Source organism: Pelodiscus sinensis, chromosome 3 (genome assembly GCF_049634645.1).
Source record: "Pelodiscus sinensis isolate JC-2024 chromosome 3, ASM4963464v1, whole genome shotgun sequence".
Taxonomy (NCBI): Eukaryota; Metazoa; Chordata; order Testudines; family Trionychidae; genus Pelodiscus; species Pelodiscus sinensis.
Window position 1 is genome coordinate 186,115,564 of NC_134713.1, and position 13,164 is coordinate 186,128,727.

Consider the following 13,164-nt stretch of genomic DNA (forward strand, 5'->3'; position numbering starts at 1 on the left):
CAAGAGCAGTGGGATTAGCTCTGTGGTTTATCGACTAAATGACTAGTTGGTGGAAAATCCATCAATGAGACAATTAGTTGATTAAACTAAATTTAACATCCCCGACCAGTACCGGGCAAATCAGTTGAAACTATATTAAAGAATAACATTGTCAGACACATGCATTAATATAATTTGTTGGAGATAAGTCAGCATAGTTTCTGTAAAGGGAAATCATGTCTTACTAATGTACTAGAGTTCTTTGAGGGGGTCAACAAACATGTGGGTAAGGGGTATCCACTGGATACAGTGTAATCAGATTCCAGAAAGCCTTTGAGAAGGTCCTTCACCAAAGGCTCTTAAGTAAATTGTCATGGGATAAGAAGGAAGCTCCTCTCATGGACTGAGAACTGGTTAAAAGATAGGAAACAAAAGGTAGAAATAAATGGTAAATTTTCAGAATGGAGAGAGGTAACTAGTGGAATCCCCCAAGAGTCCGTACTGGGACCAATCTTGTTCAACCAGTTTATAAATGATCTGGAGAAAGGGGTAAAGAATTTAGTGGCAAAATTTACAGATGCTCAAGATAGTTAAGACCAAAGCAGACTGTGAAGATCTTCAAAAAGATCTCACAAAACTGATTGGGCAGCAAAATGGCAAATGAAATTTAATGTTGATAAATGTAAAGTAATGCACATTGTAAAAAATAATACCAACTGTACATACAAAAAGATGGGGACTAATTTATGTACAACTACTTGAGAGAGATCTTGGAGTCATGGATAGTTCTCTGAAAACATCCACTCTGTGCAGAAGCAGTCAAAAAAGCAAACAATGTTAGGAATCATTAAAAAAGGGATAGAGAATAAGACAAAGAATATTTAATTGCCTGCATGTAAAAGTATGGTATGCCCCCATCTTGAATACTGTGTACAGATGTGGTCACTTCATCTCAAAAAAGATATATTGGCATTTGAAAAGGCAGAAGGGAAACAAGGCCAGGCAACACAAATATATCAGAAATGTAATTTGCTTCAATGAAAAAAGAAATTGACTAATTCATATACAGTGCTAAGAAGTTAATAAAAACAGTTTGTCTTTGTGAAATGTTCAGAATATTGTAATCATGACTCTTTTACTTACAGGGAAAAGGACCTGGATGCTAAATTTATTATTTCAATGGAACAAAATAAAACAACAATCACAAATATAAAGGTGAGTGTTCTCATTTGAAAAGGAAAAATTATAACCAAGCTAGCCATCAAAATAAGGTTATGCTAAATAGGTAATTGGTGGCATTCATTTGATATTAGGGAGAGGCCTTTTGTTTCTGTGTTATGTATGTCTTTGAAGTGCTATTGTACCACCTTATCATCTGAAGGTATCAGTGATTTATAAACACCATTCTGCCTAATGAATTTTCATGAGTTTAAGCCTTATAGCCATTTTACAGCTGAAGAACCAAAGCACAGAAATTGAAATACTTTGCTTAAATGACATAGTGAAATGTGTGGCAGAAATGGTGATAAAAGCTAGTATGCGTGATGCATAACCCCCAGCTCTTTACTACACTGTGCTCCTTGCATGGGAAGAAAATTGTGTGTAATTCAGATAGAAGTACATATTGCTAGTGTTAATGAGCAGTCTGTCTCTAACCTGATGATAACTTTAAGCTGAAGGCATATATGATGGCTTTAATTACACCTGTTCTTTCAAATACAATTCAGCATGTACATGGCAAAGTGTTTCTTTATTAAGTATTTGTAATATTGTCTTAAATTCTAAAATTCTAACTTGTAGTAATTAGTAATGGTAAGCGTTATAAAGTAACATAACAAAAATGAGCCATTGCATTAAAATAGTGTCATGCCTACAGTGCCCTTTTAATAAGACTATCCGTTACTTATAAAAACTGATGTTACTTGATAACTTTTTTCATAACAAAGTATTGCATGTATGTTTGTTAAAATAAAAAAAGGGATAGCCTTTCATTAAGATTCTTTTTGTGTTTTGGTATGAAGTTTGCTTTCCAGTCAGTTATATTGGAAAGTGTTCTTAGGATTAATTACATTATCACGCAACATGCCAACTCTTTTTGTTTTGTTTTGTTTTGTCTTCTGTAGATACCAGAAGGAGGAACTGGAGATATAGGAAGAGAACGGACAAAAACGTTTACTTATGACTTCTCCTATTTTTCAGCAGATAGTAAAAGTCCTTCATATGTGTCTCAAGAAGTGGTAGGTTTTTCTTTAGAATTGTTTTTTATACTGAAAGAATATAAAGTTTCCTTTCTTTTACAGTTCCCTATTTCCAATTGGAAATTACCTACATGTTTAAGGGAAGCGATAAGAAAGCCAGTACAGCTAGCTATGTTTTCTCACAATACAGAAGAAATGCCCATTGTCCAGCTCTCTTGTCTTATTTTGTTATGTTATGTTAGTGAAATCCCCAATACAACTTTTATCCTGCTACTTACATTTGTTCTTCAGAAGTTTTTAGTTGACAAATATATCTGCTTAATTCAAAAAGTCAGAAACATTTTTTCCAAGTAAATCCTATTTCAACAAAAGATTTATTAAGCATTTGAGATTCTGCTTGAAACAGGTTTGTGATGCATCTCCCCAGAGTATTACATGCCAGCTTTCTAATGTACTATTTTAGACTTGGCCATCTAAATTATCTTTCTTCCTTCACCCACAAGACTGCATACCTGACTGTCGTTCCTAATTATGGACATCTGGTGACTGTTTACTCAACCCAAATGTAAATGTATGGAAACAATTTTTCTGAAGACAAGTCATGTGTAATTGCATACACACTACACATTTGCACTTAACTTAGGCACACTAATGTATGTGAATATTTGTATGCTACTCGCTTTGAAATATGTCATACTTGTTTTATTTATTTATTTATGTATGTATTTATTTATTTTAAAATATTTATACTCCGCCTCTATTTGAAATATTCGAGGCGGCTTACAAATATTTTAAAAACACAATACAAATATGTATACAACTTTAAAATACGAGACCCCAGAGAGACATAAAACCTGCTAAAAACGTCTTGAGAGGAGGAACACACACATTACAGACTCAAACACCAATAAAAGCACAATTAAAAAGAGTGGCTTTAGCCTGATGCTGAAACAATGCTAACACTGGCACCATGCGACTATCCCGAGGAAGAGAATTCCACAGCCTGGGAGCAAAAGCTGGGAAGGCCCTGTTATGCATAGATGTTAATTTTATCTCCATAAGTAGGGGAACATTGAGCAGAGCCTCCCAGTTGATCTCAATCCCTGGGCAGTTCATATGGGAGAAGATGATCCTTCAGATACCCCGGACCCAACCCTGTTTAGGCCTATATAGGTCATAACTAAGACCTTAAATTGTGCCCGGAAAAATACCAGAATCCAGTGCAGCTGCCTATGCTCTGTATAACAAGTATTAGTTAAAACTCGATGAGCCACATTCGGGACCAGTTGAAGTTTCCGAAGGCTCTTTAGAGGCAGCCCCACATAAAGAGCATTATGGTAATCCAGTTGGGATGTAACAAAAGCATGTGCACTGTGGCCAAGTGATGCTTGTTCAGGAAAGGTTAAAAAAGGGTCCAGAAGGACTCTCAAGCTGCGTACCTGTTCTTTCAGGGGGAGAGTAACCCCGTCTAGAACAGGCACCATGCCATATTCCCGAACAAATGGCCTCCTGATCCACAGGACTTCAGTCTTATCTGGATTCAACTTAAGCTTGTTGGACTTCATTCAGATCATCACCGCCTCCAGACACCAGTTTAGGTCAGTCACCGCCATGCCTGGTTCTGATGTCACAGGGAAATAGTTGCGTGTCATCTGCATGTTGATGGCACCGTCCTCCAAAACTCCTTATGACTTCTTCCAGCAGCTTCATGTAGATGTTAAACTGCATAGGGGACAAGATGGAACCTTGCGGGACCCTGTAGCACAATCACAATGGTGTCGAATAGCAGCCCCCTAACTCCACTTTCTGAAAGTGTCCCAACAGGTCACACCGGAACCACTGCAAAATAGTGCCTCCAATACCCAGCTCTGCCAGGCGTTTCAGAAGGATACCGTGGTCGATGGTATCAAAAGCTGCTGAGAGGTCTAAGAGAATTAATAGAGGTGCACTCCCTTTGTTTGTCTCCCGGTGTAGGTCATCTACCAGGGTGTCCAAGATGGTTTCAATTCCAAAACCTGGCCTAAAGCTAGACTGAAATGGATCTAAATAATTAGTTTCTTCCAAGAAAGCTTGGAGTTGCAATGCCACTGCCCGCTTGAGTACCTTGCCCAAAAAGGGAATATTAGCAACTGGGTGATAGTTATTCAAATCATGTGGGGTCCAGGGAAGGCTTCTTAAGTAGTGGTTTTATCACTGCCTCTTTCAAGGCGGCAGGAACCATACCATTTCTAAAAGATGCATTAATTCCCCTGAACCCAGTCATCCCTTCCTGGTTAGATTTAATAAGGGGTCGAGCGAGCACGAGGTCAGTCACACTTTTCCAAGCCCCTTGTCCACATCCTCAGTCTGCAATAGCTGAAACTGTTCCAAAGGAAAAATGACTGAGTGGTGTGCTCAACACATTCTGTGCCCCACTTACATATCAGCCAGAGTCCAAATCAGACCGAAGGCGAGCGATCTTATCTGCAAAGTGCTTTGCAAACAGATAACAGTGGGGAGCCAAGAGCTCTTCCATTTCATCATGAGTGCCAGACTGTAACAAGCCACGCACCGCTTGAAACAGTTCAGCTGGATGGTATTGTGCAGATGTGATACCGGTGGAAAAGTAGCTTTTCTTCACTGTCAGCACTGCCACAGAGTAAGTTCGCAATTCCGCTCTAACCCGCAATTGATCAGACTCAGCTCTAGCTGTCACACAGACCGTTTCGCTGCCCCAGAAAACCAGGGAGCAAACTTGGCTTGGTTAGCCCAAAGAAGGCGCTTAGGAGCAATCATGTCAACTGCACAGGCTACCTTGATGTTCCATATATCGACTAGGGCATTGACAGGACCATTTGCCATCATGGCTGAACAATCTCTCAGGGACCTCAGGAAGCCCTCTGGATCTATCAGTGTCTGAGGGCGGATCATCTTAATAGGCCCCCCGCTTGTGTGGAGGGGAGGGTTAGTAGATAGTCTAAACTTGACCAGGCAGTGATCAGTCCATGACAAAGGGAGTGTAATCACATCCCTTATCCCAAGATCCCTATCACCCTTATTCCAAAAGACCAGATAGAGCATATGACCTGCAACATGCGTGGGGACAATTATTTCTTGGGATAGTCCTAGGGCCCATGGTATCCATAAAATCTTGGGCTTCAATGCCACTTCTGAGACCACCTCAGTCAGCTCGAGCAGAGCGTCTGCTGTACAATGGCGTGGACAGTACACAAGCAGCACACCCAGCCTATCTCAGTCACCCAACATCAGGTACAAACACTCGACTCTAACACTTTGTGGGACCAAGGCTCTAGCCAGTGGAAAGGTATTTTGATAGACAATCACTTCCCCAACCATCGAGCCACAGCTGGTGCTGTACTGAGAACCCAGCTAGGCACAATTGGGAAAGGTGAGTGCCTCACTCCACTCCCAGCCAGGTCTATGATACAAGCCAGGATTAAATCATGGATGACAGCTGTTTTGTGAGATACTGACCTGGCATTCAGCAGCAGCATGCTCAGGGCTGATGGACAGGTGTTAAGATTCCCAGAGTTACTGAGCTAGGAACAAGACCAGAACAAGGAATAGCACATAAGTGTCTAAACCGTGTTCCCCTTGACTGGCCAGTCCGGATCTCACTGCCATATCTTTCCTACCTGTCATAGCTGCTACAGTGCTATTTGAACCCTTCCCCTTATCCACCCCATCTGTGTCAAGAACATAATGAAAAAAGAGAATAAATACAACCCTTCCTTGAACTTCAGTGTAGGCAGGTAAGGGGAACTTCCTCCCGCCAAGAACCCTCCCTGCTCTCATTAGGGACTGAATAGGCTACCACACAACCAACAAGTGTGCTACTCTCACCAGAACACACACACTCAAAAATTACACTATAACACATAAAGCTGCCACCACCACAGCACACACCCTTGCCCCTCAGTCTGTCCCGAAGGGCTCCCCAAAGGGAAGTACCCTTTAGCTCGCCCCTTCGGAGTGGCCCGCTACCAGCGGCAGCCTCCTGGCTTTAAGCCTGATCCTGATAATGGCTGCAGGCAACACCTGCAGCTGAAAGGTCTTAGTCCTAACTGGGCAGGCCTCGTACTCAGGAGATAATACAACAACATGAGGGCAAGATCTTTCCTTCAAGCGGGGCTGGGAAAGATGTTAGTCCTTGTTCCCAGCCCTCACCCCTCTCTCCTCTTTTTGAGGTAATTTAATTTATACAGTTCTTTGGATGCTTATGACTTTGCATCATCCCTTCCAGATCCAAATTTAATTTCTCTAACAGTGTTTTTTAGTATAAGCATTTTTCTTTATTGAATCTGTACCAGCAAGTTAGGACAGTTGCTCCTCTGCTTCTATCCTGAAATCTTTCTCATATATTAAAATATTGGAAATTTCTGCTGAATTTATGGATACCCGATTAATTAGTTAACCACTTAAACATTAGGTTAACCTAATTCTTAACCTGTTAATTAGGTTGGCTCCCTTGTCTGTCCCAGGGCTGCCGCTATCAGCATGCAGCTCCTGGCCTCAGCTCCTCTAGTCTACTTTTATTGCCAATTTGACAAAATTTCCACTCACAGATTTCTGTTTAACCATTTAATACAAGCAGGTAGATTCCATTTTTAAAAGTCCTTGTTAATTTTATACTTTTAAGTAATACGTGAATCAGTTCAACCACTTGATTGTGTGTAACTAAAGAAGTCATTAATTCTTGCCAAATTATTTTTTTTCCATTGCAGCAGTTGCCACCGTGTACTTGTTTTCTGAATATTTTATTTGTTTCTGTCCATGTATGCTTTGAAAAATAAATAAGATCTTAATTTTAATCAAGTGAAGGAAAGGTTGTAATTTAAAACTTTCATAAAAATTCTCAAAGTCAATTTGAGGCCTCAGATATGGAAAACATTGCCATTCAGAAAGACTGGCCTCCAAGCTGTCAAACCCTCCATTGCCTATCATGCATTTGTGTTAAATAACAAGTCCTATAGCATATGGAGAGCTGAAGGCCATCTTCAAATAATTTGACTTGCCTTAAAAATAAATATTACATACGTTGTCTGCCTTGTATTATTCATTTTCGTGTAGAATTGTAAACCTACACATTTTAACTTGCATCAAGCTGCTACAGAATTTCCACTCTGTTACACCACAGTATCACAGAAACCTTTCTGAAGGATTCACGTCCAGCTCGTGGTGGAGCACAATGGATACTTGCATTACTGCTGGATACCTGAATTACTTGCAAATTTGGTTCATAATCATTAAACTTGTGCTATAGACAAGTAGCTGAGTGATAAATTAGACTGTATCCAGCCTCATGTGTCCTGTCAGTGCCCTCTTGTGGACATAAGTTTTGTTACAGTGACTCAAATTCGACTAGAAGGTTTAACCATCCGATCTTTAACTGAATACTTGTTCAACAAGAATGAAGACAGACAATTTGTCAGTTGTACTGGCCCTTTGACCTCTAACAGACTGCCCCAGTGATTCAGTCCTGAAATTAACTGTATGGTCTCTTGAAGTTGCTCCATTTAGGCAATAATGAAGAAAATGGCAATCTCACTCTAAACATTGTTGATTTACTTTAACCTGATTAAATTTTGAAGAGTTATATAGCATAATACATTTTTTGTTGTTGCATAAAGATGTTTCTGTTCCCCCACATTTTCCAGGTTGTATAGGAAGAAAGAGACTAGTACTAAATTAATGAAGGGAGTGGGGGTAGGAACTGGGCTGTCACCAGGGCAGGACAAGTGGGGTAGCCATATAGGATCCAGAGTTGAGGGTGGTAAAATGGGGTAGAAAAATGCAGAATAAAAATGAGTAGGGGGTGCAGATATGCTCACTTGCTTGGGATGCTAAAATGATGAGATACAGCCAATGTTCCCTCCAATCTTTTCCATCCATGTGCTGAATAATTTTTTTATGTGTACCACCAATTGAAAAACAAAATCTAATTATGTGGCTCTGCAAATCAGCGGGTAGGCATCTGAAATTTTCCTGAGCAGCAATTCAAGCACACAACTTACAGGGAACACTGGTTAGACCTCCCTATAGGAATAATGATTAACAACTCCACGAGGCAGGCTTGAGCATACTCAGAGAGATTACCAAAAATAAGGCAAAGTTTGAACTGAATTGAATAAAATGAATTAAGTTTTCAGTGGAATTGTTTGGCGATCATAAAAGTGACTTATTTTTCAACGTTTGAGAAGATGGATAGTGGCAATCTTCATGCACAAGGGTTTGTAGAACTTTATCATGGAGAGGCAATCAAGAAATGCAGGTATGGATGAGGATTTCAAGAAACATACCACCAGAATTTTGCACCTATAGACAGTATTGTAGAGATAGTGGGATGGAGATTTAGACTCAAGATATGCAAAAGGAGGAAAAATTGAGGCTGCCCAGGAGAAAAAATGGCATTAAGTGGACACACTTTCTAAATACAGTAAAACTCCAATAGTCCGGCACTCCTGATAGTCCGACATCAAAATGGCAAGAGCTTAGTGAGTGAGCTTTGGCAAAAAATGAGTCACAAGGTAACAGCAGCAGCTGAACTGAGCGAAAAAGGGTTTAAAAAAACTAAAACATACTGTATACAGTATGTACAATAAAAAGGGTTAAGAACACTTTATATACAGTATATTCTATATACAGTATATACTTAACCAGCTTATAGTACTTCCTGATTCTCCGGCATATCGGATAATCCGGCACCGCCTAGGTCCCATAGGTTCTGGATTATTGGAAGTCTACTGTAACTGGGAGAGAGTCAAGAGTTGTGCTTAAGATTGTTTAAAACCGGTTCCAAAACTCTGATACATGAGCATGTTGAGTGTGGCATGCTATAACAGAGTGGTTTGTCCTCTTTAAGGGGTAATGGGGCCTGGAGCCATCCAACCCCACCATAAGAGAAAGGAACCAGGCACATCTATACGGCTATGTAGATGATCCAGGATGATGGAGTGCTCTCTGCAATATCAGATTTGGTGAAATGTGAGGGCAAAAGAAGAAGGGGCTATTTGAGGAAAGAAGGTAACTACTACAAAGAAGAAACATTCTGTACTTTGGCCAGAAGAAAACTTGAGATTGAATTCAAAGGTTCTGTAATGTAAGAAGTGATTGGCAAGAGAAAAAGGCCACTTACCTCTTCTATTTGGGTGAAAAATGCCATTTATAGTCTTGGGATCAAGAAAGAGTTTTCTTTTCAAGAAAAGGAGTAGACACTTTCAAATTCTGTAGCATTGGGGGAGATACTAGCGGTATAAAGGAAGCCTTAACGTAGCAGAAAGATGGTCATTAAATAGTGTTTGAGATTACATTAAAAAAAACGGGAGAAAGGGGTAGTTTTCTGATGATTTTGAACAGTATCAGGAAAATCTAGGTTTGGCAGAGAGAGTGAAAAGAATACTTTGGTGTTGCTGTAAGCTAAATATACTAGTGACTTTCTGTATTTAATCAAAATGCTTTCTAGCTAATATCACTGGTCCAAATGGATAGCTTGTATATGTTAGTATATTTCTGCTGTTTTATACTATTTGCAATGTTACATTGAACAGAATACATTAAACTATAATGACAACTACTCCATATATATAATTTATTTTAACTATTCAGTCTCTTAAAAACCTTTTGTTTTTGTTTTTGTTTTTAGGTTTTTAAAAATCTTGGAACAGATGTCCTTACATCTGCTTTTGAAGGTTATAATGCTTGTATTTTTGCATATGGACAAACTGGATCTGGGAAGTCGTACACTATGATGGGAAATACTGTATGTCATGTTTTGCAGACTTCAGTTTTATTGTGCATTTGGATTCTTCTTGGAACCATAATTCTCTTCTATCTTGTCTGCATTTTGCTAATTCTAACTTCTAATAGTTAGCTGGGAGTCTACAAAGTTCCTGTTAGTTATGTGGGAAAAATTTTAAATTGGGGGAGGAAAAAAACGTGTGTGTTGCTGATACATCTAACCATAAGCTGTTTATGCACAGATCAGAACCAGAATCTTCAAAAGTGACTTCCTGATTTTTGGGTACTCAAATTGAGACACCATAAAGGAGCTGTGATTTTGAGAGAATGTATGATTATCACTTTATGAAAACTGCTTGGTTCTGAAAGAAAAAACATCAAGATGACAGTTTGATTTCTATTTGAAGATAAAACCTTCAAGTTGGGAATAGGGTCTGAGAATAATGGCTGAGTTCATGTTTTTAAGCTATCATTTAAAATATTACACAGACTTTAATTTTAAGGATTTAAAACTCGAGGGGAGATGTTCACAATTGATTCCAGTGAGGGGGGGGGATGCTTGTCTAAGAGGGGAAGGGAACTGGTTGAGAGAACTTTTAAGCAGTGCAGCCAATAGCATGCTGATTAGATGCATTCCAGAAGTACTCTCTACTATCTGGACTCTCTTGTATTGCTTAGCTAAAATAAAAGCTGCCATCTCATTGCAGAATTTAAGAAGGAAAAGCTGCCACCTGCCCTCTGTCGGTTAAATCCTTTTTGAGCTACAGGAGCTGTAGTGGTGTCACTAATTTTCACCTTCCTGAGCTAACAATTCTGAATGGATTTCCCCCATGAGACCAGTATATCTGCCCCATGTACAAATGTGTTTGCTGCTGAAAACAGACAGCTGGGACCAAGAGCACCTGTAGTGTCTGTGACGGCGCGTTGGGGGTTCCCCGTCTCCTGCACCCCGAAATGGCACAAACAGACTGCACCAGCCAGTGGAATTGAGGGTGGTTTATTGCTCCTCCAGCACAGCGCAGCACAGATGTAATCTGGTTACAGGAACTGGGGCTAAGAGGCCTCAGTGCCCCCCCTTGAGATAGGGGAGTCCCAGCCCCCTCCCCAGCTCCTTATTCCCTGCCTTCCAGATAGGAACTAACTAACCCTCTCCAAGCCCTGCCCCCCAGCCAGGGCAGCATTCCACCTTCCTTTGTTCCTCTCCATGGGGGGTGTCTGGCCACTGGTTCAACAAGTTTGGCATTACCTCTGCCTAGTGAGGCTTTCCCTGCTGGGTCTTGCTCCAGACAGCAGGGGTCATCACAGCCCAGCAAGTACCCCCACTACGTCACACTGTCTTACCAGGGAGACAAGTAGAGTCCTGCACAGTTTCTCCCAGAAGCCACTGTTACCTTGCTTTGCCTGGGAAAGACCTAGCCTCCTTATTCCCAGAAGGAGGCAGAATCAGTCTTTCTCCTTTTGTCCCTCTGCCTCCCATGAATGCTATGACTGACATTTTTGAGATCATACTTTGCAGGGCAGGTTTTCTTATTCTGGGCATTGTGTTAACAGAAGTGAGCATGCAAAAGTGTGGGCACCAATGCACTTGAGCATATTGTCCTCCAGAACCTGGAAGAAAACTAAGGATTCTGGTGTTTCAGAATTTCTTTGCTCTCTGTAAATATCTGTGAAACTCTTTAAGTGTCTCAGCTGCTCCCTAGTGGTTGTTCTATACAGAAGATGATATCTTACTACTGTTGTTAGTTATTTTGGGCTTGTGTGCTCTAGGAAGTTATTTCAAAATAGCGTGTCCACTCTACAGGGAAGCCTTGAAATTAGTCCGAAACAGGCTCCCTTAATGTGGATATTCTACCTTGACTTAGAGCCCCAGGAAGCACTGGGGAGTATTAACTTTGAATGGCATGTAGTTATTCTGAAATAGCAGCAGTGGAGTGTCCATACTACTGCTATTTTGATATAACTATTTCAAAGTAAGTGTTGTTCCTTGTGGAAAGCAAGATTTATTATTTTGAAATAAGGGAATTTATTTCGAAATAACTCCCTATTGTAGACCAGGGTTCTGTTAACTCAGTTGGCAGAGGTTTGTGGTGATAAATCACATGGGTATGTTGTATTAATTTAGCTATAATACATGAACAAAAGGTGTTAACTCTTTGACAGTTACATTAATGTTTAGCTTCTATATTTCATTTAATGTAATAATTTGGCATTTTTGGAGGTCTTTCTGTCTCACTTCTGTATTTTTCCTCCATCAGCACATGTCAATTTGTTGCCACAAGATTATTCAAATTTTGTTTTTTTTTAAAGTTTTCAGAGATGTAGGAAATTACACACAGAAACCTGTGCAAAAAGAACATTAAAGTCACAAAATCGAGTACTCCGAAATTGAGAAATGCAAGACTTAAAATTGCTTCAATTTGGTTCCCTTACGCACATATTATTATAATAGCCTTTAATTGCACTACTGCATGTTGTATTTTCCAAAGGCCCTCTGCCTCACTCAGTGCAGAAGATGGATCTACTCTGGGGATGGATCAGAGTAGTGTAGTGCATGAGGCTGTTTGTAGGACCCCTGCTTCTCTTGTTGCAGATGTTGGAAGGTGTATATTGAATGAGGCAAAAGGTTTCAGGGAGAGAAAGGATGGCCTCATAGTTAAGGGCAGTTAAATGTTGCTCTGGAGAACTGGATTCTTTCTGTGCCTTAGGTAGCTGAGAATTGTATGGATGAAATGTGTAGGGTACACAGTAAAATGTAACCCAAAACTGAGGGCTCTTACTAGGGTCTGAACTGCAATCTGCTTAACCTCCAAGTTGCTATGGCTGTTAAATATGATATTAAAAATATCTAATAATTCCCTGCTGTGTGTATCTTTCAATAACTCTGGGTATTGTCAATTTAAACTGGTGATTTCTTGGCTTTTGTTCTTAAAATATACGGCATGTGCATGTAGCAATGTAGAAAACCAAAATTGTTCTTGCAGGGTGATGCCGGTTTAATACCTAGAATTTGCGAAGGTTTATTCAGTAGAATAAATGAAAAAACAAGATGGAATGAAGCATCCTTTCGAACGGAAGTCAGGTAGGTTTTTCACTGTGTTAGAAAGATTGCTGGGAATGAATCAACTCTGTTACAAACTCCTTGTTTTCATGTTAGTATCTTTTTGTACAATGTGGATTTTGGGATAAATTTCCATGTTTCTCAGCTTGAAAATGGATTTTTTGGAAATGTTTTCAGCACTTTTCTGCTGGC

General features: G+C 39.9%; 1 protein-coding gene across 8 annotated transcripts in view; it reads left to right on the forward strand.

Annotated features, from left to right (window-relative positions):
- KIF16B (kinesin family member 16B) overlaps positions 1-13,164 on the forward strand; it is a 237,704-nt gene that overhangs the window by 19,102 nt on the left and 205,438 nt on the right. For all 8 annotated transcript variants that reach the window (XM_075925620.1, XM_075925621.1, XM_075925627.1 and 5 more), the window contains exons 2-5: positions 1,125-1,194; positions 2,103-2,216; positions 9,820-9,936; positions 12,896-12,993. In XM_075925620.1, coding sequence (XP_075781735.1) covers positions 1,125-1,194; positions 2,103-2,216; positions 9,820-9,936; positions 12,896-12,993 — 399 coding nt within the window. The remainder of the gene's footprint in view (positions 1-1,124; positions 1,195-2,102; positions 2,217-9,819; positions 9,937-12,895; positions 12,994-13,164) is intronic.